We start from the raw sequence: 23,804 nt of genomic DNA on the forward strand, positions 1-23,804 counted from the left end.
ACAAGAAAAATAGATTATCATTATAGTTTTCACAATTATCTTTTTCTATTTTATTTGTACATTGCATGTCTGTCAGGTCATTGCGTTTACATCATTACCTGGAGAATTATAACTAGTTACAAAAATAAAGCATCATTTTTAATTATTTGTATTTCATTTTTTGCTCTGTGGTGTAGCCCAATTACTCTCTTTCCTACTTTTTTGAGGCCGTAGTAATGCTTCAACTTGAAGTCTGTTATAATTAGATTTGGAGGAATGAAAAACCTATCTCAAGTGTACAGTTATCCTCAAGTACTTTCATATGGCCACAGGGTAGGAGGTTTAAAAACACAGAGGATGTTCAAACATCTAGCCTAATTAGAGAATACGTTATTGGTTATCTTTACAACCATCTAAACAAATACAAGGCATAGTGCATAATTGCAGTATAACAGCCTATAGCGTGAAATAAATTTGAAACTTTAATGTTTTAACATCTTTGGTGCTACAGTAATTGCTTTTACTGTAAACTCAAAAAAGGAAGGAGAAGGATATCTGGCATATTAGTTTCTATATACAGAAAGTAATATATATTACTTTGAAAAACTGCTTTATACTAAGTCAAGTTTGTGCAGTTTACCCAAAAGCAGAGAGTCTCCATACATTGCACTTCTCCAGTCGAGACCCACTCTGCTATTCCTGTATCAAATACACAAAAGCGCACCACTGTGTTAATGGAGACCAGCTCCTTCTGCACTTTCCTTGTGAGGATCAACACAGCCCAGGAATTAGCAACAAAGAAAATAAACCAAATCATAGATGGAGAGAGAGAACAGTAAGTGAAAAATAGCTAGAATTTGTAAGGAACCCTTTATAAAACACCTAAATGCATGAAACAAAACCATAAAAGAACTCTCTAATGATACTAATACAGCTATAAAAAGTTTTTAGCCATTTCTGCCCTCATTCACATCTATCTAAATTTCGAGAACATTTCCCCTGCCAAGACAGCGGCTTGTATTCTTAAATACAGGTTTTCTGCAATTTCACAGATCTGTGACTAATATAAGGGATAGAGAACAGACTTGCATAAAAATAAGAATATTTACCCGCAGTACATGCTGTGAATCTAGTGCAAAACCAAATAACATTTTTAAATCTATCTTAACCTATCAACTGTTAATGGAAACTAGAAAAAAACAGCCTGTAAATAAAGTTCTTAAATATTGCTGTTTCTGTTTAGCAAAAGTAGGACTAATCTACTTGCAAAACCTTATTGTTCTTATTTTTTGTCAGTAAAGCAGAGGCCTTAAACAGTTATAAAACATCTTAAAATATAATTACTTCTTGGTTATCATATTAATTGAACTTTGCTAAAACCTAGCATAATTTATTTATTTGCTGAAAACACCTTAATTTCTTAAACACCTCCATCAGGTAATCAACTTTTCTAAATAGAGGCTTTATTAATTTGTTCTCTTCAGTGATTTATGGAGTTGTGGGGATTCTTCTGTTTTACATTAAAAAAAAAAAAATTTTCTTAAGTCTAAATACATTGTCAAGCTTTTAGTTTGGTTCTTTTAAGTCACAAGACTTCTTTAATCCCAATATGTAATGCAGTTCCTCAGACAGGACAGGCCATATTCCACACACTGCTTTTCCAGGTGCTGCCGATAAAAATCCAGGTGAATGTGGAAAGGCAAAAGGATTCTTCGCTTGAAATGTAGGAGCACGTTTACCTCCACTAGTCATGCACAATTCTAACAGCTGTGAAACTTGAATAGCAGCTTACTGTAAGATTACGTACTTCTTACTTAGTTGACTGAGATAGGTTGGAGGTCTCATTAGTCTGACTGTATCAGCTGGAGGAATACAACTTTCAGGTGCTTCAGGAAATCACAAATTGGGTAACTGCCCTGTATGTTGAGTTAGAGGATAAACCCGTTATGAGGTGTAATCTGTCTCCAGTGATAATAGTTATTTAAAATGCATTCATTTTTCTGAAAGGGTGATATTAACTATTGGTAACGTGAGCATTACACTATTTCTTATCTTAGAAAAGGGTGTTTTGCATTGGCTTTTATCCAGCTTCACATAAGAAATACAAATTATATCCTATGAATTAGAGCATACAGTCCTTGGGTTATGGTGAGAGAAAAGCTTCTAGTCTACAGGTTTGAGTTACTTACAAGTGCCTACAACATGAGTCTGCATTTCTACTTAGGAGACATAACCAGGTATCTTAGGTTTACCTTTTGGTGAATTCATTGCCTCAGATCTCAGCAGGCTCATCCAAAACCATGTTACAGGTCAGATGCACCGTATGTGTGTCAAAAGATTCTCTGGGACTTCTTTCACATCACTGCAAATGTTATTTGAGGGGAGGAAAGAAGACAGGCTAGGTGGGACAGCCATTCTTCACTGGAAACACAAGGCACGTACCCTACGGATGGTGGTCGTTCAAAAAGGTGGCAATTCCATTCCGTTTAGATCACTTCCCTCCAACATCAGGTCATTTGTGCTTTACACATGAAAGTGGATCTGGTCTTCTGGTCTGGAGTTCTTCCTTTTAGTGAATGCTTTTGGAGAAAGTAAATGAACAAAACTCCTGTGTTTTTTGTTTTTCATTGAGAAGTCTCAAAATAAATCAAGATCTGGCAGATTTGTTATTAAATACAGAATCACTATGAAAGTCTTTAAAGCTAAATAACAGGTTATCACTAAAATAAAACCCAAACCCATGTAGCTATTTATATACACAGCTTTATTATGTAATTTATACTGTGCATGCTTAAGGTAGCAAATTGAAAGTGCTTCTCTTTATAAATACCCATTTTTAGTTTGGGACTTAGTAATTACTGTAAAGAAGCTTTATAAGGTCATTCACTGTGCAAAATGTTTTGTAGGTTATCAGTACAACCATATGAAATTCAGAAAACAGTAGAGCAGTATCAAATAGGTTGAATACAAATATTCAGAATAATAAATAATTTGTTGTGCAGGAACTATGTTAAGGAAACAAAACTTATTTTGGTATTTTAATTTTCAAAACAAATTAGGTTCTTTTCCACTTTTTTTTACACTTTGGTTTATGTCAGGTAATTTTTTCAGGCATACTGAATCATGAAAAACTATTAAAGCTTACTTAAAAACTTCTTTAACTGGCCTTAAGATTCAGCTACAACCTTCTTTGTTGTAATTCTCATAACTCAAAACTTTTCTGAAAAATTTGATTGTAGATCACAATATTTATTCCAACTTTATTCCCCTTTGACATCAGAAAAGATTTGACTCAAATCTGAACTAGCTTGTAATGGGACTCTTTTTTTTAAACAGGTCATACACAGAGCATTTCTGATCTCCATCTATTTTTAAAAGCAGTGGCAATGTGTTTGATAAAAAAGGGTGTGCGTTGGGTTGGTTTTTTTTTTAATAATAATAAATAACCTTCAACTATCTGTTCTATTCACAGTTAATGAGATGGTGGTCTAAAACTGTGTATTACTTAAAGAACAGGTGATAGTAACCTCCATCTTTTTAGTAAAGGAAAAAACACCACACCACCATGTGTCATTTTGCCAGTATTCACACAAGTTATTGTGCTTTAACAAAAATACATCCACGTCATACTATACGCATTTTTAACCGTCCATAAAGGTTAAAGTCTGCGATTAAGTTGTTTTATGGTTCAGTTAAAAATTTACCAAGTGATAAAACACTGCATATCAGGTTTGTGAAGAGCAGTCACAAATTCCATGGCAGAGGCACTGGCAGAAGCCATACGCAAGGCATGCAGTTAGACTGCAGGGAACAAAACTCACACACATGACACCTAGGGTCACTTTCTGAATCACTAGTAAATAGATCCCAAGCGGGAGGGAACCAAAGTAAAGGAATCCAAGCAGCCTTACCAGTATTTACCAGTATTCTGGGTACATGCTTGCATAGCTTTGAAAAGAGATCTTGGCCCAGCTGACTCTGAGAACTTGGAGGTACTGACTCAGTGCCACAGTCAATGTAATGGTCTAAAGCAGTACTTTGACGGGGAGTCCTTGGGGAGTCTCTTTGTACGTCCATAATTGTAATTACTAAGCAGTTTGATGATCCAGGGGAAGAACTTGAGGAAGCCAAGTTTTTTGGTCTTAAAACCACTTCTTTACAGTCAGAATTCCATGCTGTTTTGTCTTTCTAATATGAGCTTGGGCATAATGTTTGTATCATTGGGGAGTCCTTCATCTTCATGTAACTCTGTCTCACGGCAGCAGAAGGGACAGCTAATGCAGAGACATCCATCTCCTGTGTGAAGTATTTCAGTCAAACATCTAGCACAAATTCTGTGAAGACAATCCAAGATTTTGGGCATATGACTGTGAATAGTAAATCTCTGATAACAGATCTGTGGTCGAGTTCATCAACAGGCACCTTTTCCTCTCTTTCAGTGCAATTCATCTTTAAATTAGACACACTGACAAGAAGTCATCAGATTATAACAAGTTTTTTCATGGATTCTGAACCTCTATTTGATTATAGTTTTGTCATAGGTTTTTTAAAACAATAGGTAGAAACCTCCTTTCTACTGAAGATATCTAGCATCTCCCACTGTAACTCCCCTCATTTTCAGGCAACTTTACCTAACAGGCTGGCCGTAATTTTTTTTTCTACTATCTTGCTATGCATTGCATTTAGAATACAAAATCGTTATTGGTGAAGAGAAAGTGTTAGAGGTTTGTTCTTAACAATTCCTGAACATTGAGGAACTGTATATTCCAGAAACGCCTGTAACCATTGCATAGCTTACTCTCCGTGTTCCTGTAAACCAGTTGCACACTCTAGCACATTTGAATGAAACAAGGGCGCTTCTTCCCCATGTTCCTGTCAACATTGGTCTGGACTTAGGGAAAAGTGCTTTGGGTCTGACATCAGGAGACCATGGATTTATTTATGTCTCTCCACACACATTGCTTTTCTGTCCAAAGAGTATTCCACTTAGTTAGAATTTAGATTTTTCCATTTTGGTGCCCTTGAAAATTCAAGGAGCGTCCCAGTTTTTGTAATGCAGCCACAGAAGAAACTGGTTCCCTGGCTCCTCTTTTTGTATCTACAGACATCAGTTGTGAAAGGCAACTTAATTATTTAACATCTGCTCTGTGTAAGACTGGAGTAGAAAGCATTAGAATTGGTTACCTTTTTTCAATCCAGTTTTGGCAGTATCCAATCATGGTCCTTCTGGCAGGAAGGGAAGACTGTATTTACGAATTTGCATCCCTGTCCCTGAAGGAAACTACCTATAAAACCTGAATAATCAGTATTATATTTAGGAGTTAATATGCTATCAGCAATAATTATAAGATTCCTTGACACATGAAACTTTTTATGACTGAAATGATACACTTAGATCTGCTTTTCCATCATCATAGGTCCCTTCCAACTGAACTAGTCTATTCTACTGAATTAAATATCAATACAGAACCAGCAAATTACTATGTATAGACCAGCTTTTATGTAAAAAAAAAAAAAGTTTAAAATAAGATCTCTTTTTCTTTTTCCCCCCCAACAATTTCAGTATGAAAGGTTAGCATAGCAATTATTTTTTTGGTGAGTTGTTTTGTTGGCTTTTTTTGCATTTGACCTTTAGAAGACATACTTTGTTATTAATGCCATATTCATTTTGTCATCATAACACATCCACCTAAACATTTGAGTGTTGGGATTGAGGCTTGTTCTAAGCAATCATTCAGTGCCTACCTAGAAAAGGACCCACGTTCCTGGAATTTTTCCATAACCATTTTCTAACCATGCCTGGTCTCAGTCTTGGATACCACAAAAGACCTAAGGAAGCATTGCCACTAAGTGCAGGAGGTCCAGGGTGTCACTTGTCAACAGAGGGGGGAACTTGAGGGAGGGGGAGAGGAGGGTTCTGTCTCATGAGAGATGCACAAATGTAGTCTTTGCATTATGACCATCATATAATAGCAGGTAATTTTATTTAAACTTTTTACATTTTATGTCTCTTTTATAGAGATTGTAACTGTAATCAAAAAGGAAGATACCTGAATCAGAACATGAGAATAGCACTCTGCCTTCTGCCCTAATTTTTACCATATACAAAGTTGCCAGAGGAACGGGGGTTAAAGTAAGTCCCCTTTGTGTCTATTCATCCCACCCACTGTTGTTATCAATTAGGCAGCTGTGTCCTCCTTACATGCAAGCTTTGAGCAAAACCAACCAAACAAAACACCCCACAGAACTACTTTTTTCCAGGTTATTTAATTATCTGGTAGAATAATGTCTGATAGAATACGCACCCCTATTTTGTCCCAGATTACCAATTGGGGAACGCAAGGGCACAGGTAGTACAGCATATAATACTGCAACACCTATTTTCCCTTCATTCCAGGACACATTCAGGATCTTTCAGACTTTGTGATGTTAGCTGAAGTATACAAAGAATCCCTAAATGAGGCTTGTAAGTATATGTCACTATTTTGTATACTAGGTAGCTTATTCCCCAGAGTTAACAGTGTTTGTGTAGAAAACAGGCATTCTAGTAAAAATTGAAAGGCAGTGCATTCATCTTGCTGATAAGGAAACATAATTAGAAACAAGTATTCTTTCCCTCAAGTTTTTTTTTCCACACACCTGAGATGGTCTGTAAGCACAGGAGCGAGGCACATGCCCAAATTTACTCTGGCTTCTTCCTGAAACTTTCAATTTCCTTGTACGTCGCCACTCAGTCATAACTGTGACCTTACAGAGCATTTTTGTACTCTGCCATTTGTATTGCTACAAATCAGAGAAGAGATGACAATCCCCAGTAATTTTGACCACGTATCTCAGGCATTCTGAAGAATCTGCTGAGCAGAACCTATCGTTCCATCATTGCTATGACTCATCTGTTCCCAAGATCTCTGTAGCGAATCCAGGAAATGAGGCCTCTTAAGGAGACTAAGCAGAACAATAGCACAGTGCCTACCCTGCATGCCTGTGTGTGGCTTGTTTTAAGCATATAGGATAGTATCAAACCTCTACTAAAAGCTACTCCCTGCTAACCTGTTTCAGTGCATTCATTTTAGCGGTATTTTCTTATATACTTTAGTTAGCAACAGACACTGTCTCTATCATGGCAGATTACTTTTTCCTTGCTTCATCTTATGAAGTTCAACAAGGAGAAATGTAAAGTCATGCACCTGGGAAAACATAATCACAGAATCACAGAATCTTAGCTTGGAAGTGACCTCAGGGATCATCTAGTCCAACCTTTCTGGGAAGAGCACAGTCTAAACAAGATGGCCCAGCTCCCTGTCCAGACGACTCTTAAAGGTGGCCATAATCCGGGAGTGCAGCACAGACTGGGATCCACCTGGCTGGAGAGCAGCTCTATGGAAAGGGACCTGGGGGTCCTGGTGGACAGAAAGCTCAACATGCTGCGGCCAGGAAGGCCAACAGGATGCTGGGTTGCATCAAAAAGGGCATCGCCAGCAGAGAGAAAGAAGTCGTCATCCTGCTCTACTCAGCGCTTGTCAGGCCACACCTGGAGTACTGTGTACAGTTCTGGTCCCCGCTATACAAAAAGGATGTGGACAGGCTGGAAGGGGTCCAGAGAAGGGCCACCAAGATGATCAAAAGACTGGGAAGCCTGCCGTATGAGGATAGGCTGGGAGAGCTGGGTTTGTTCAGCCTTGAGAAAAGAAGGCTCAGAGGGGATCTCATCACCATGTACCAGTACTTAAGGGGTAACTACAAAGAAGATGGAGACTCCCTTTTTACAAGGAGTCACATGGAGAGGACAAGGGGGAATGGACACAAATTGCTCTTGGGGAGATTCTGATTGGACACGAGAGGAAAATCCTTCACAGTGAGGACAGTCACCATTGGAATAATCTCCCCAGGGAAGTGGTTGACTCGGCCCCGTTGGCCACCTTCAAGAGCTGTCTAGACAGGGTGCTGGGCCATCTTGTCTAGACTGTGCTCTTCCTAGAAAGGTTGGACTAGATGATGCCTGAGGTCACTTCCAACCTGGGATTCTGTGCTCTAAATCATGGTGCTTAACTTTTGAGTGATGTCTGAGGATGGCTAGCAGCTGGAAGTCACCTTTGGTCACCACAGAAACATGCGTTCATCTCTGGCAAGTGGCTTTTGTCTCAGTCAATCCTATTTAAGCAGTGGATGGGAGATGGAGGAGTGCATTATTTCAGTGCGTTCTCCAAAGAATCAAAACCAACAGAGCGTAGTTTGTTCTTTTGCTCTCCATTACAGTCAGAACAGACCTGTGGTTTTCCAGATACAATCATCGCCTATAACTGCAGTACAGAGCCATATAATGGTGACAAACCACAAAAGTTAACTGTCCGAAGTTGCAAAAAGTTAATCCCCTCTGAGGCTTTTAAAAATTCCCTTACCTATTTCCAGAGTTGAACAAAGGCAAGAACCCTTAAAAAACCAAAGGTTATACAAATATACTTTTTTTTACCCTGTATGCTATTCTTCAAGGATTATTATTTTAGTTTCTTCAGTTTTGTGTGTTTGTTCCTTAAACCTTCTAAAATGAATGACCACTCACAAGTAAAGATCCTAAAGGAAAATTTCTTAAGCACTGACAGCAGTTTTATGAACTCAGAGATTCTTCTTTAAAAAGTAGTGCTAGGTTCCTGCTTGAATATTTTTGGAGGTTTCCAAGCCAAATAATAAATTTAAATTGACAATTTCTGAATGAGAACAAGTGACAACACTAAGCCCTCGAAAGTACACTTGGTAGTCAAAATAGTTTGCAGAGAAACTAGAATCACCTTAATGCTGTATGTAGAAAACTCCAAACTAGTATCTAGCTACCAAAGTGATAAGTTAGATCAAAGACTCAAATTTGTCACAATAACAAACTTTCTACAGCAGGGTTTCGCATAATGACGACTCCTAACAGGACTGGAATTATGGGGGTTGTGTGTTTCACTGTTTTAGTTTTTTTACAACCCTTCAGTTGTACAATAACAACTACAGAAATTTGATTTGATTGCTGCTATTGATGTGTAATCTCTAAAATAAGAGATTGCATATGACAGCTGATCACTAAATGTATGTATTTTTAATTTACTTTTTTTTTCAAAGTATTAACATACCACATCTGAGATCTCCTTGTACCTCTTTGAGGTAGGAGAAACTGCACATACCAGAAAGTTTAGCAAGTTACTTTGTCACTAGAGCTTGAGGAGGAGAAGGCTAGAAAATCTCTGCTGGGAGAGTGGTGGCATGTTATAAAGCAATGGAATTAAGAGTAAACGTTTAGCATTAGCACATTTAAGTACCTTTTAAAACTTCAGGTTAAGTCTTTTGAACCTTTTAGGATAAACCTGCAATGTAACAAGAGCAAATATTTCCTAAATGTTGCCTTGATGGTACAGCCCAATATTTGAGTTGTTCATCTGTCCCGCTACTGTAGCAGTGCTTTTTCATAGAATTAATAAAACTAAGTCACTTGCTGTGCTGCTCAGAAATGGAAATTCAGCATTACCAAATCTTCCCTCAGCTCTCAAAAGCTTGCTATTACCAGGAAAACACCCAGTTTCATAAAAAGAAGTTTCTAGCCCTCCTGGTTATAGAGGTCTGTCTTTAAAATTTGAAAAGTTTAAAACGAGGGGAAGAGACTTCTCCTGTATTTATGCAACTTCTGTTCTGTGTGGAAATAGAATACTTCATCATACCCCTCTTTTGGGTACAAGAGAAGAGAATTAAGACAGAAATAAGTTAAATAGGTTAAAGAAATAGAATAAGATAAAAATAGGTTGAAGAATAGAGTAAGATAATAAGGAAATATCCTGTATAAAGTAATTTCTCTAGTGAGCTATTAAGTTTTATGATAATTCCAGCTTTAAATTTTTTTCACAGTATTGGATTAGTTTGCAAAGTGTTTTATGTTCATGGTGCTCCTAAATAAAATATGACTCAAGTAATAGAAATTTCAATTTCTTTTTCTTGTGTCAATTTTATCTTATGTCTCTAAAATACAAAGTCAGTCCTGTTGATCTGATACTAGATTATTTTTTGTCAAAGCAGGTCATGTACGCATACAACTATCTCATACCTTTGGACACATAGTTTTAAAGTTTCTCCAGCATAAACAGTTTTCCCCTTTTTATATGATTTCCTAACTATTTACCCTTCATGTATGTGCCAGTATCAATCTGCAGATAAGGAGGCTTATTTACTGCGGCACATAAAATCACAGCTACAACTGCGCGTTTTCTTCATTCTGTTGGCTTTTGAATTTAAAAGTTTCCACATTCCTTTTCACTGAGACTGAATAGAGGCTTTGAGAAACAGAAAACAAGCCCTTAACAGACCAGAAATCCAGTGTTTGTGAGGAAATTTTTTTTTTATTAACACCACAATACTGTCTGGCAAAAGACATTCTTTTACAAAAACTTCTGAAGATACAGGCTGTCACTTTTCATCCGTCACATCCAATATTACTGGGAAGGTTAGCGGTATAAACATTGTCTGTGTCTACTATTAAAAAGAGACTCCCTTCCCAACATATGACTTCTTACACAACCCTGTGTAAGAGAACTGTCTGTGATCTCAATTACTGTATTTTAGAAGTTTTTAGAAGTTGTCATGGGAGGCAACTGGCAATGTTCCATAGCACCCAGTAAAAATTTAATCAGGATTCCCATTACAGGGCTGTTCTGTCAGGATCAGAATTATAACACTTTTTATAGAGACAATTTTCTTCAGATGGTACTTGAATTCATCTCTTTTGGAAGGAACGATACTAATTTTTACTGGTAAAGGATATAAGAAAAACAGTAGATGATTGACAGAAATTAGCTTTATTGCCTCACCAAGGATCCTGGGACCAGATCACAGAATGGTAGGGGTTGGAAGGTGCCTCTGAAGATCATCTTGTCCAACCCCCCTGCTTGAGCCGGCACACCCAGAGCAGGGGGCACAGGAGCGCATCCAGGCGGGTTTTGAATGTCTCCAGGGAAGGGACCCCACAGGCTCCCTGGGCAGCCTGTGCCACTGCTCTGGCACCCCCACAGTAAAGAAGTTTTTCCTCATATTCAGGTGGAACCTCCTGTGATCCAACTTGTGCCCATTGCCCCTTGTCCTGTCATTGGGCACTAATGAAAAGAGTCCAGTCCCATCCTCTTGGCACCCACCCCTCAGATATTTATAAGCATTGATGAGATCCCCCCATAGTCTTCTCTTCTCCAGGCTGAACAAACCCCAGTCTCTCAGCCTTTCCTCATGAGGGAGATGCTCCAGTACCCTGATCTTGGTAGCTCTTCGCTGGACTCTCTCCCATAGTTCCCTGTCTTTCTTGAACTGGGAAGCCCAGAACTGGACACAGCACTCCAGATGTGGCCTCACTAGGGCAGAGTAGAGGGGGAGGATAACCTCCCTTGACCTGCTGGCCACACTCCTTTTCATGCACCCCAGGATACTGTTGGCCTTCTTGGCCACAAGGGCATGGTGCTGGCTCAGGGTCACCTTGCTGTCCACCAGCACTCCCAGGTCCTTCTCAGCAGAGCCGCTTTCCAGCAGGTCAGCCCCCAGCCTGTACCGGTGCATGGGGTTGTTCCTCCCCAGGGGCAGGACCTTGCACTTGCTCTTGTTGAATTTCATGAGGTTCCCCTCGGCCCAGCTCTCCAGCCTGTCCAGGTCTCGCTGGGTGGCAGCACAGCCTTCTGGTGCATCAGCCACTCCTCCCAGCTTGGTATCATCAGCGAACTTGCTGAGGTTATACTCTGTCCTTTCGTCCAGGTCACTCATGAATATGTTGAACAGAACTGGACCCAGCACAGAGCCCTAATCGTTACATGTATCATGGCCAGCAGCCTACACTTGTAGAAATAATGTTTTGTTGGCTTGCTATCCAGAATTCTCCAATTTCCAGTTTGTAATTCAGTACACGAGACAAAAGAATTATGCTACCCAGGAGTATTCCTTCCTGAAACTACTGTAGAAGAGTAAATTGTGTCTTCAGTACCAGCTGCTGCTGCATCCATGATCATTCCTCATCTCAGGTACTTATTATATACCTGTGATGCCATGACCTTGGCAGACTACCCTTTTCAGCTTTAGAGGAAGATATTGTCACTTCCAGCTACATGTAATCACCCTCTTCCTGAAAACTGTTGTCTCCAGCAGTCTGTTTGCTGCTAACCTGCTTCACTTCAGAGGAAATTAATAGGAGGTTGTCTTGAACAATTCAAAGGTGGTAGCCTGCTCTGAAGGATCTGTAAGTGCCAGCAGCTGTGCATGCCAGTGTACCCAGAACCACCCTGACCTGCTCTGGTTCCCATAGGCGAGTATGCAGCAGTCTAGGCCCTCTTCACCCATCCTGCTGAAGTTCTGCTGAGATAGCTTATGCTTTTGAAATAGACTTAGTTATAATCAATCATAGGAGCAAGATCAGAACTGTGTATCCCTCATATCTAGTTTCATGCCCTAATCATTACGTCAGAAAATGGTGCACTTTTGCCCTTTGTGCCCCATTAATTTTGCAACCATTCTGCCCATGTGACACAGCTTCCTTCAGCTGGCAGATGAAGAGAGGCATGCCAAGCCAACAGAGACAGCTATGGAAAATGTAGGAGCCTCAGGCTTGAACCATCTCAGGCAGAGTACAGCTTAAAACACAGACCTCCCACTAGCCACATAAGCAATGACCACTAGAAAAAAAATTTATTATTTCACCAATACTATTGGTTGCTTTCTTTATCAGCCTTTTGTGTGTTAAATGGGAGAGGAAGTTCTCTGTAGTTCTCTGAAATAATTATAGGCACCTGCCCTAAAGGGAGCATTTCAGGATTTAGGTTCAGAGCTGAAGGCAGCATTTACTGACAGAGGTGAAAGGTCAGCTGTTTTCCTGTGCTCTGCACTTCCTCTAGGCTAGCTCTAAGCAACCCTCTGCTCAGAAGGAACATATTTACCTTTATCCTCCTGTAGCATTTGTCATGGTTTAACCCCTGCTGGCAACCAAGCCCCATACAGCCACTCGCTCACTCCTGCCCTACCCCCAGTGGGATGAGGGAGAGAATCAGAAGACTAAAAGCGAGAAAACTCATGAGTTGAGATAAAGACAGTTTAGTAACTGAAGTATAATAATAATAGTAATGAAAAGAAAAGCAACAACAAAAGAGAAAGACAAGCGATGCAAATGGAAAACAATTGCTCACCACCAACTGACCGATGTCCAGCCTGTCCCCAAGCAGCAGTCCCCAGCCAGCTTTCCCCTAGTTTACATGCTGAGCATAATGTCATATGGTATGGAATATCCCTTTGGCCAGCTGGGGTCAGCTGTCCTGGCTCTGCCCCCTCCCAGCTGCATGTGCATCTCCAGCCTTCTTGGTCGATAGACCATGAGAAGCTGAAAAGTCCTTGACTTGTGCGAGCACTGCTCAGCAACAACTAAAGCATCAGTGTGTTATTGACATTATTCTCAAACTAAATCCAAAACACAGCACTGTACCAGCTGCTCGGAAGAAAATTAATTCTATCCCAGCCAAAACCAGGACAACATTACAAGCCCAGGCATCTAACTTTGCATTTTGAAGACTTCTCTGGCAAGCTAAGAAGCTGAGTGATGTGACTAGTTAACTTGCAGGCTTCTAATTATTTTCTTAGAACTGACAGGAAAAAGCTAGAAAAAACCCTATGGAAGTCAGACTTAAATACTGAATGACTAACGTTCTTGGTAAATGTTATTATTTATCACTATGCCATTGCCTCCCGAAAATGAAACTCCAACATGACACATTTTACAAGAGCTAAAAAGGAAACAGTTTGTGGAAAGGATTATGTAGCTTGCAGCACCTACCTAAAAATGCCCTTTTTTTTTTTCTCCTTCCTCCAAAAGGCATAGTCAAACTTTCTGCTCTGATTCAGATTAAGATAAAACCTTAGTGGTTAACACCTTAGATAAAACTTTATATTAGCAAGCCAAAAATAGCAGTATTTTCAAAGCTTCACTAAATAGTTTGGAGTTTTTATCAAAGGACATGCTTCCATCCCAGAACTCTGTCCAATAGCCTATGTCAAACATGACATCTGCAGATACAATAACAGTTTAAGCATTCTGTTAGTAATCACAGGAAAAAAGCTAATACTGGATAATACCTGTTGGTTTTGTCGAGAGCAGCAGCACGTAGAAATGTGTAACAATACAGAAGCCATATTTTTCAATCCCTCGTGTGCTTGTGTAATTTAATGGGGAAGTTATTTCAGAAAGCAAAATCACTTTGTACAAGAATAATTTCTTGGTTTTGAGATTAGACCAATATATTTGGTTATTACTGCCAATAAACAAAAAGTCACTTGTGCTTTACTGAACAGAAGGAACTATTATGTGAAGCAGCAAGATATTTTAAAACATGAAGCCACTTCTTTTCTTCCTCTTAAGATTAAAGAGCTAACAGAACACAAACACTTTTTCTTGGTATGCATTGATAAATGTGACTGTTGGACAAGTGGTAAGCAACATATGCTGTTAAAGCATAGCTTTGCGTCTTGGAAAACAAAACCATTTTTTGCAGCTAGTTCTTTTCACACATAAAACAAACATACGATATGGTAGTCATTACACACTGGTTTTATATGCAGAACAATGTACAAGTGGAATACCTTCATATTAACAAATAGGTAAAAAACCCATAATGCAACCTACCTGACATATTTAAGCAAGCCTGCACAGATGTAGAGATTAAATAGCAAATTAGTATCTCTAGCTATTTCTTTTGTTGGCAGTGAGTTGTCCTTATTTCTCCTATAATCACAGTTTTCCTATTACCTTTAACCCCTGCAGGTATATAAAAAGAAAGCAGCTGGGAAGCTTGGAGATATCAGTCTCAGGATGACTGAGCAGGAGAAAGAATTTGCTGAGAAGACTGCTCAGTACCAGCAAGAAATGAAGCACCTCCAACGTCTGCTGCAAGACAAGCAGGAAACCCTTGATGAAGTATTGCAGCAGAAAAGGTCAGTCAGTCACAGACAGAAGGAATCCCATTAGATCTGATGGGTAAAAGGGGTGGCGGGAGGCAACTGCACATAGCTGCATGGTCTTGCTTTTCATCACAGCCTCATATGGTATATTCCAGGTATCTTTTCTTGCTCATGTTTCAGCTATGCTGAAAATGCTGAAGTGCTCCTCTTAATTCCATCCTTCCCAGCTCCAGAAAAGACCTTCTGAAGGAGGAATTTATTCTGGAGGACTACTGCTGCTCTTAATATTTCTTCTTAAGAATATCCACCTGAGCCTAGTCTTCGATCATTTGGAGGGTCTATAAATTATCAAGATACATGTTAATTATTTAATAGCATCTTCTACTAATGGCTGAACACTTTCCCCTCCACCCCTCTCAACAGTTTCCAGAATAGCAAGAAATTAAAGGAATCTAATGAGTACACATATGATGGATTTCCTTTAGGAATCTACCTTACTGCTCTGTTAATAAGTGACATAGATTGGCTACATGCAGAATAAAAAGAAGATAATTTAACAGATTTATATAAGATGAGGACTGTCAATGTTGAGATATCCTTTAACACAGAGTCCTTTAAAGGATTTTTTTCCCCTCTGGTAGCGGAAAGCTTCATAGAACATTCAGTTACCAGCCTACAGGAAAAACATTTACAGCTAAAGAGAGGTAATTAAGCAGTCATTTTGCAAGTCATCTCTGCCGTTGTGAAATAATAGGTTTCAAGACAATAGAAAAACAGGGCTTGGCATCATATAGGTTCTGTCAGCACAGTTCCTCTCAATTACTTTGTATGCTGCTATTAAACAGGTGTGAGTACAGGAATTGTACAATGAACATCCCACTAATCTCTAAAATTTCCATGAGAAAACAGTATTTTGACTATTCCACATTTCTCTGGAAATAATTATTTAGGATTTTTAATTAAGTGCCTTCCATACCTCTGGGCCCGTGACAAGTTTTTACATTAGAGAACAGCTAGTTAAATAAAGAGGTTTTTTTCAGTGTAGGATAGAGCATAGTTCAAAGTCTCATAAAATGGATCATTCAAAATTTACCTTTCTAGCCCCAAAGTAGGTAAATGAGATTCTGTAATACAGCCATGTCAAATTATTAATTAAACTTTCCCTACGTTACACTAAATCACTTTCCTCTTCAGTCTGAACTGACTAATTTTTTTTCCTTCTTTATGAAGACACACAAAATTAATACTTGCAACTAACTTCTAAGAAACAAGAACTGCACCTGGAACTACAACATAGTAGTCCATTTCACAACATGATGATAAAGAAAAATGGTTTATGGAAACAAGATGAACCTCACAAAGAAATATCTTCCATTTCTGTAGTCTCCTGCATTAATGAACAGTGTAATTGGTGACTGCCTTTTTCTGGTGGTAGTTAAGCCTTAACAGTGTTTATTAGAGTATAATATAATGAACACAACTCTGAAAGTAAGAAATAATTTTTATGTTCCTCTTTCAGGTTGTATTTTGGTTCATCTCATCATCCACTATTTTCCTTTGATAACTGTGTTAAAAAATCTAGATTAAAAAAATGAAACATCACTGAGAAGTTAGCTGAACTCTACACCTATATAAGAAAGAATATATTTTTATTCTTATAAAACAAAATCAATAAAACCAACTAACACCATGGCTAATACTGTTCATATAAACTAGTGCCCTCATGTTCCTTTATTCATCTCAAGTGTCATGGTGATATAAAGTAGTTTCCCAAGGTCATCCAAACACACATGCACTCTGTTATGCCTACCTGCCAGAAATGAAACACGTATTTTGGTCAGATTTGTGCATTTCCCGTTTTGTAAGGCTTATTATTTTCTCCCTTCCTTCCCTTCACACAGATACAGAAATAAGGAAGGGAAAATTACTTGTAGTTTAGATGTTGCTAGTCATCTGTAGCTTGGCAACGGACATCACTAGTGCCAGGACAGTACCAAACATTTATATTTATTTCTGTTAGTTCTGTTTATGGAATAAATTTATCATCTAGAAAACTGTCTAGCTAATAATGTTATACAGGTTTTTTGAACTGAAACAATAAGGTAAACGCATACAATAACTATATTGTATATTAGATTCTCTAATTTCAGTGTTTAAGTAATGAAAATCAAAGTAGCATGCCACATTTTAAGCAGGGAAGCCAGTTGAATTCCATTTAGCTGAAGGTATGCTGAGTATTTGGATAGCTGGATAAATTTGTATTTTATTAAAGTTACAGTTTCTCTTTAGGAAGACTATAAATGAAATTAAGCTATTTTAAAACGCACTAACCACAGTCTAGTCAAAAGCACTGTAAGTACTGTAAGACAGAGCTTTTCCACGTAACTGCTTTTGCTCTTGCATTTAGTTTTATAACAGTGGAAATCATGAGATGAAATCATGCCAAGTCTGACTCAGCTACTGACATGAAATTCTTTATCATAAAAGTTTCCCACATCTATTGTTGGTGGTAAGTTTTCTTGTAAAACAAGGGAAGATACCACTTCAGGTCTGGAAACAGCACTGCTCTTTCAGCAATCAACAGCGATCAGAGATCAACAGCCCAACCTTATTGATCTGAACAGGACTAGAGCAAACGTGGCCCGTGGCAGGTCAGGACCCTCTTACCGTGGCAGGCTGCACAGTACCAATGTGCCCAGAGGCAGAGTTACTGCAGATCACAGCATGGTCAAAAGGAACGTTTGTTTAGACATTGGCACAGTAGCAACACTCATGTGCTTCTCCATTTTTGTTCCTTCTGTCATCGTTCTGTTTTTAACAAGTCTACATCCAAACTAGCACAGAAAATTTTCTCCCCTCCTGCATCACCTTTTACCTGATGCCAAAATCCAGGGTTTGCACTACTCACCCATTACATCCAAGGGAACAGAATTTTTTCACTTGGTTTTCAAGAAGAAATGCATATAAATATAATTGTCCTTTTGATAAATAAAAGCTTTTAAAGCTTATAAAGACATGCAAACTTACCTTCCTGGAAGCTGCTCTGTAGAGCCTTCTCAATAATTACAGCCTTTGCTAGAGAACATTGGAAATTCACAGCAACCTTTTGCCTAAAGCAACTGACAAGAAAACAGGATCATTTTCTGTTCTCCAGGTAGCTGATAATCATAATGACATTTTCATTGTTTACTGAGTATTCTTATGAGTCATCATTATCACATAACATTCCTTAAATTTCAGATGTAAACAAAGTTGTTAATGTGGTTCTAGGGCAGAAAACCAAGTTTGTTTTCCCTTGAACTTTCTAGAAAACCAGGTGCCTCAAGTCTTATTTCACAGGATGCTGCTTACCTTTATGAGTTTCCTAGGTCACAATGTATTTCTTAAGTCTTGTGCAGAGGTACAGTACTTTGAGATGGTTACTGCTGCTGGACTTCAGATGTTAAATGCAGGTGAAAGCCTCAGTAATGAAACTGCCTTAGACTGTCCTCAGAAGAGGGACCACAGTAGGAAAGCTTTGCAGCCATGCACAGGCAAGGGAGGGGAGCTGCCATACCTGTAAGGCTACATATGAAATCGTAACCATGATCAAAATTGTTGATCTTTGTGATAAGGATTATTTAAATAAACTGTTAAAGGATAGATGAAAATTAATTCTTGAGCCAGCAGCCCAAATAAGGTTCTCAGAGATTAAGGCTGAAGAAATTCAGTTCAGTGAGGGCAGAAAGCTCTCTGTTATGTAAAGAATAATCTGCTGCTGTTAACTTTTTCATCTTCAAACATCAGAGGCATTGGCATTTTGCTTACTCTCAACAAGATATAAAACCTTATATTTTGGCTATGTTAGGGGTTGAATGGAATTTTAATTTTTACTCATTTGAGTAACAACAGCCTACATTTATGAGTAAAACTTAATGCTTTTTGCCTAAAGACAGCAGGGAAACAGGATCCATTTACTACATACCTATTTCTAAATGCCAAGTGACAGAGACTTGTGTTTGAAGCTGTGAACCAGCTGCTATGGGCACAATGGAATAGCAAGGGTCACTTATTTGGCTGTGAACTGTATAGGGTAACATCATAGTAGCCATAGTCAAAGATAGTAATGCTTTGCAGAGCTTGAGGGAATTTCTGGTGAGATCCAGAAGAGTGTAAGAGAAGGGTAGTGAGGGCCATTGCCCAGTGAAGTAGGAGCAAGGAAATTTTGGTGTTGAGAAAAATGTACAGACCATCAGCAGCTATGGTAACCAAGCTGCCATGTAATCCAAGTTCCTAAGACAGCTGGGAGGTTGTGACTAGCAAGAGTAAAGGCACCCTGTCCCGAACCCATCCTGCTGGATGTATTTTCATGTTTTGATTGGGTCAGAATTTTAGAACAAAAAAAAGGCAGAGACTAGTATGTGCACAGCCAGGGGCATCTGCAGTGTGCTTCCTTGACAACAACATGCTTTGACTGCTCATTCCAGAGCAAAATCAACAAGCGCTTTCATATTCTGCATCTCTCAGCTCTGTTTAAAAATTAATCTTCTAAGAAGAGTACAGATACACCACTATCTCTAAAGGAATCTGCTTGTTTCCTTGCTGCTGAAGTAATTTTAACCATGTGAATACTTTAAAAACTAATCTCTCTGAACTATTTTTTTCTAAAATCAATGCAGTTGCCATTGAACTGAACATATGGACTGAAAATGAGCATCCCATTTGCCAGCATGCTGACAGCATTGAACAGCAATTTGGAATGCAGTAATCTTTAGTTTCATCTTCAAATTTTCTCTGCCTCAGGCTCATACAAGCACTAACAATTAAACAATATTTAAAAAGCTCTTGGTTTTAGAAATCAGCAGATGAATTAAAGCCTGGGTAATGTTCTGCACTACAATAAGGGTAAACCAGATTAAGCTCTTGAACATTAAGAGAAGAACATGAGTGCTGGGCACACGGCATACAGATTCCAGTTGGAGAGAAGTAGCAGCAGAGGACAGGAGCTTGCCCCAGTCGAGATAGGAAAATTCATTTAAAAAACAAGATGCTGAAAACATACCAAGATCACAATACAAAGGGCCAGAGACAACCAACAGGTGAAACTCAGGAAAATTTGTTGGGGCAGTTGAGTCATGTAACTTTACGCTTTCTGCTTCACATCCCCCCAAATGTAAGCTGAGGATAATGGTAATTGCCTTCATAAAGCATTTTGAAGCATGTACTGAGTAACCGGTAGTATTAGACACTTACTGCTGGCTTGAAGAGAAATATACTTTGTGAGAACAGAGTAATCTACAGTTTTGGCATTTCAAAAATGAGAGGTTGCTTCTCAATAGCTTTTTAGAGACATGGCAGAAATGGCAAGGTCCAACTCACTAATGTGGTGTCTCATGTTGAGAAGTCTCGAGCCTTTTCAAGAAGACTCGAGCAGTCTTAGGCTACTGTTAGCAACTGTACTGCTCTCGCCTGCCACCTTTTGCTTTAGTTCCATTCTTAATGGTATACAAGGATAATCTTAAGGCCTTCTCAATGAGGTTTTTTCTTCATCTTCCATCTATATATCCAGTCATAAGGTGAAACACAAAATGAACTGGTACTATGTCTGGGCCTCTTTTTACCATTTTTTGTTTAATGCTCTTAGTGTTATTGATCACAAAGGGCCCTGTAAGAAATACTGATTATGCATTTTTTAGTATACACCTTTTGCCAGAAATGTAGCCTGACAGCATTTAATCTTAACACATTTATATTTGCATTGATTTGTTTCTCATTTTTAGAACCTGATATTCAGGAGGACTTGTGTAAAGGGCTAGATCCATCACATGCTTCAGTTAGTGGCTTGAAGTGATGGTGGTAGAGAAGTCTGTACCATTAAGATTCGTGTGCTCATTTTCTGCGCAATAGCTTTCCTTTCCACTTCAAATTATCTCAATTTTCTGATTATTTTGTATTTTGATATATTCTAGAAGCAAGTCGGAGGAAACCCAAGAGCTTAAACATGACCAAATATACCTTGAAGTCTGCTGCTGGAATACACTGCATTGTTAAACATTAGCTGCCATGTTTGAAAAATAACCTTGTTCTTCAGAAAAATACTAAATAATTCATTCATTTATGCTTGGGCAGTGAGAGAAATTGGGCCATAAGGTTATAATGCCTTAAGGACTGCCCTTCACTATCTTTGCCTTCCCCCCCTGCCCCCCCTGGAAAAAAAAAAACAAACCAAACAACAAAACCCCAAAACTTTACACCACTTCTGTTTGAGCTCCACAATGAGGCACTAGCTAAGCACAAAGCCTGACGCTCAGTTTGATCAGACATTTGTAGCCTCTGAGCAGAGATGCAGAACTCAGCCCCTGGCACAAAGGGACATACCTGTTAACGGGACACAGAACTGCAGCCACGACGGATCCCGATTCAGTGGATGGTGGCAGTCACGATATTTGGATCTCACACACACCACTCTTTTATGTGGACTTTATCCAACTTATCACATGGGTCCAAATCTCTTTCTGATCACATCCTCTCTAGCATTACCTTTAGTGGGCTTTGTTAAAAACAAAATTGGAATGCATTTCAGTCAGATAATTTCAAGCATCTAAATACATGCAGTTTATAATGTGCTTATCCATATTCTGTAATTACGTACTGCTGCAAAGTGTTCTTAAAATCAGGATTTCTCTTCATTTTTTCCTAGAAAAGTAGAAGGGGAACTTGACATCATTTGGGAATCCACATCCAAAGAAAACAGGAGAATAAGAGAACTCTTACATAAATCCCTGGAGAAGAACAACATGTGGAGCACTGTCACACTTCATGAGCCACACTTAGATGAAACCTCTCAGAAGGACCTAGTTTACGGACATGATTTTAGCTATTGTGATGTGAAACCTTCATCCCCTACTAAAAATGAAATTCAACAAGGATCTCAGTGATAAAAATAAAGATGTGTTATTGCCTCTCATCCAAGAAAGAGAACTCAGTGCCTGAATTTGACTTTTTCAACAACACAAGATGCGACAGAACATTTACCTTCTTCAAAATCACTGTATTTTTAGTGTCGTCAATATGACAACAGCCTGTTCTCCAGCTGTAACATCACTAGTATAAATCTAGCCTAAAATATGACTTTGTTTTTTGAAGAGAAGGCTATTTCTTTTTAAGGCAAAATGTGGTACAGCTCCAAGTTAACACAAAAAGACAAGTGTCCAGTTAACAAGATAAACAACTGGTAAGCTTGGTGTTCCAGCAGACACATACCTTGCCACAAAACAAGTGAACAGCAGGACAGAAAGCCTCCAATATGGTAAACAATGTGTCTCTATTATATGTATTTTAATGAAAAGGTCAAATTTTAATAAATTCTCCCAAAATCACCAAGTAAAGTTTAGCTGAGTATGATCAAAGTTGAAAAAATGTGTTGTTTATTCTCGGTGCTGGTGATGAAGCATCCTGAGATCCTGAGGTGTCCCTTAAACCAGACTGTCAAAAATCTTGCCTGAAGGACAGACAAAAATTTGCCTGGTGGTGCCTGAATGCACAACTGTCCACTAAGTGGATTTACAGGAGTCCAGGCTCATAGTTGCATGACAGGAATAATGAAGAATCTCATGGGCTTTGATCAAAGTTAACAAGAAGACTAGAAATCAAAGTTAAATACCAAAAAGAATACATACTGTTTGTGTGTAGAAAGTTTCCTGCTTTCCTGAGGTGTTTTCCTTCAGGGTAAAGCCATGACTCCCCAGAACAGGGTTATTTAGGAGCGGGTGTGGAGGGCACCTCCTCTCACACTACTCTCTTCAGCGCTGTGTCTATGGACCATTTCTGAAGTCAGCTTCCGCAATAGAGTGGGAAGTCAAAGACTACAGAGCAGTTGCAAAATCTTAGTGCACTTAGATACCACCTTGATGAGACACAGAATACCAATGTAGTCAAGTCATAAGCATGCACGAGTTCTACAATCAGTGGGATTTTAATATGTACTTTAATTACTTTTCCTTGGCTGGGAATAAAACAAGTGCAACCACTTTACCAGCTCGTCAGGATAAAACTTCAACATGCCACATTAAGACTCTGACTAACAAAACTAGCACTACCATCTTATGGTCCCTCCCAGACTTACCAAGAGTTACAACTTCAGATCCTTTCATTCTCCTGGCTTTTTCAACTCCATTATTTTAGGACTCAGTGAGTCACAATAACAACCAAAACATCAGAAGCGATTTTTAAGCACAGTCTTAAATAAGTTAATATATTAAGTTGGGGGGGGGGTTTTGCTGGGGCTTGGGGGAAGTGGTCTGTTGCTAAACCAGTCCTGTCTCCTGTCTTCCTTGAATTTGAAAAAACTAATATGGAATGGAAGGTCTGAAATACCTATTCAGACAAGTCATAGGTAGACTATATAGACATACACACCCCTGATTTCCATACAAGCTCCAATCCGCATGCATGCTTACAGTAATCCTGAAAGACCATCAAGCAAACATGGCTATACCCACAGTTTTTCATGTTTTTGAAGGCAGGTTTCAAAAATGAAGTATTTTATATTGTATGTTCAAGATAAGCATCTCTGTGCATGCAAATACAGCCTTGGCACGCCACAGGTACATGACTTGCATATTCTTGTCATCTTAGTTGCCCTTTTGAATATGTCTCATGATTTTGTACAAATTACAGGTAAAAAGCTATCATACTGGTAATTCCTTAGAAACGGAAGTGAGATTTTCAAAACTCTCTCAATATTAGCTTAACTGTTCTTCCACTTCAGTAAGCTGGGAATGTCTTAGCATTACACTTCTGCCAGACCTGCTTGCCATTTTCACAGCTCCATTTTAATATATGGTTCACAGGACAGCACCTAGGCAGTGACACTCTATGTTCAGAAATCATAGAATCATTTAAGT

General features: G+C 38.8%; 2 protein-coding genes across 21 annotated transcripts in view; one reads left to right on the forward strand and one right to left on the reverse strand.

Moving 5' to 3' along the window:
• CEP89 (centrosomal protein 89) overlaps positions 1–22,307 on the forward strand; it is a 45,162-nt gene extending 22,855 nt beyond the window's left edge. For 13 of the 20 annotated variants that reach the window (XM_075101415.1, XM_075101414.1, XM_075101416.1 and 10 more), the window contains 2 exons: positions 14,783–14,952; positions 21,599–22,307. In XM_075101415.1, coding sequence (XP_074957516.1) covers positions 14,783–14,952; positions 21,599–21,836 — 408 coding nt within the window. In that variant the 3' untranslated portion in view covers positions 21,837–22,307. Of the gene's footprint in view, positions 1–2,288; positions 4,036–5,998; positions 6,113–6,376; positions 6,446–14,782; positions 14,953–21,598 lie in introns of those variants that run through there. The other 7 variants (XR_012662004.1, XR_012662006.1, XR_012662002.1 and 4 more) reach the window with 4 other exon arrangements.
• LOC142060748 (E3 ubiquitin-protein ligase RNF182-like) lies at positions 3,705–5,198 on the reverse strand. Its single transcript, XM_075100987.1, is given in 5 exon segments — positions 3,705–3,896; positions 3,898–4,167; positions 4,169–4,380; positions 4,383–4,444; positions 5,164–5,198. Coding segments are annotated over 5 exon segments (771 nt in total).
• Positions 22,308–23,804: the final 1,497 nt, after the last annotated feature.

The sequence above is a fragment of the Phalacrocorax aristotelis genome, chromosome 8 (assembly GCF_949628215.1).
Source record: "Phalacrocorax aristotelis chromosome 8, bGulAri2.1, whole genome shotgun sequence".
Classification (NCBI taxonomy): Eukaryota; Metazoa; Chordata; class Aves; order Suliformes; family Phalacrocoracidae; genus Phalacrocorax; species Phalacrocorax aristotelis.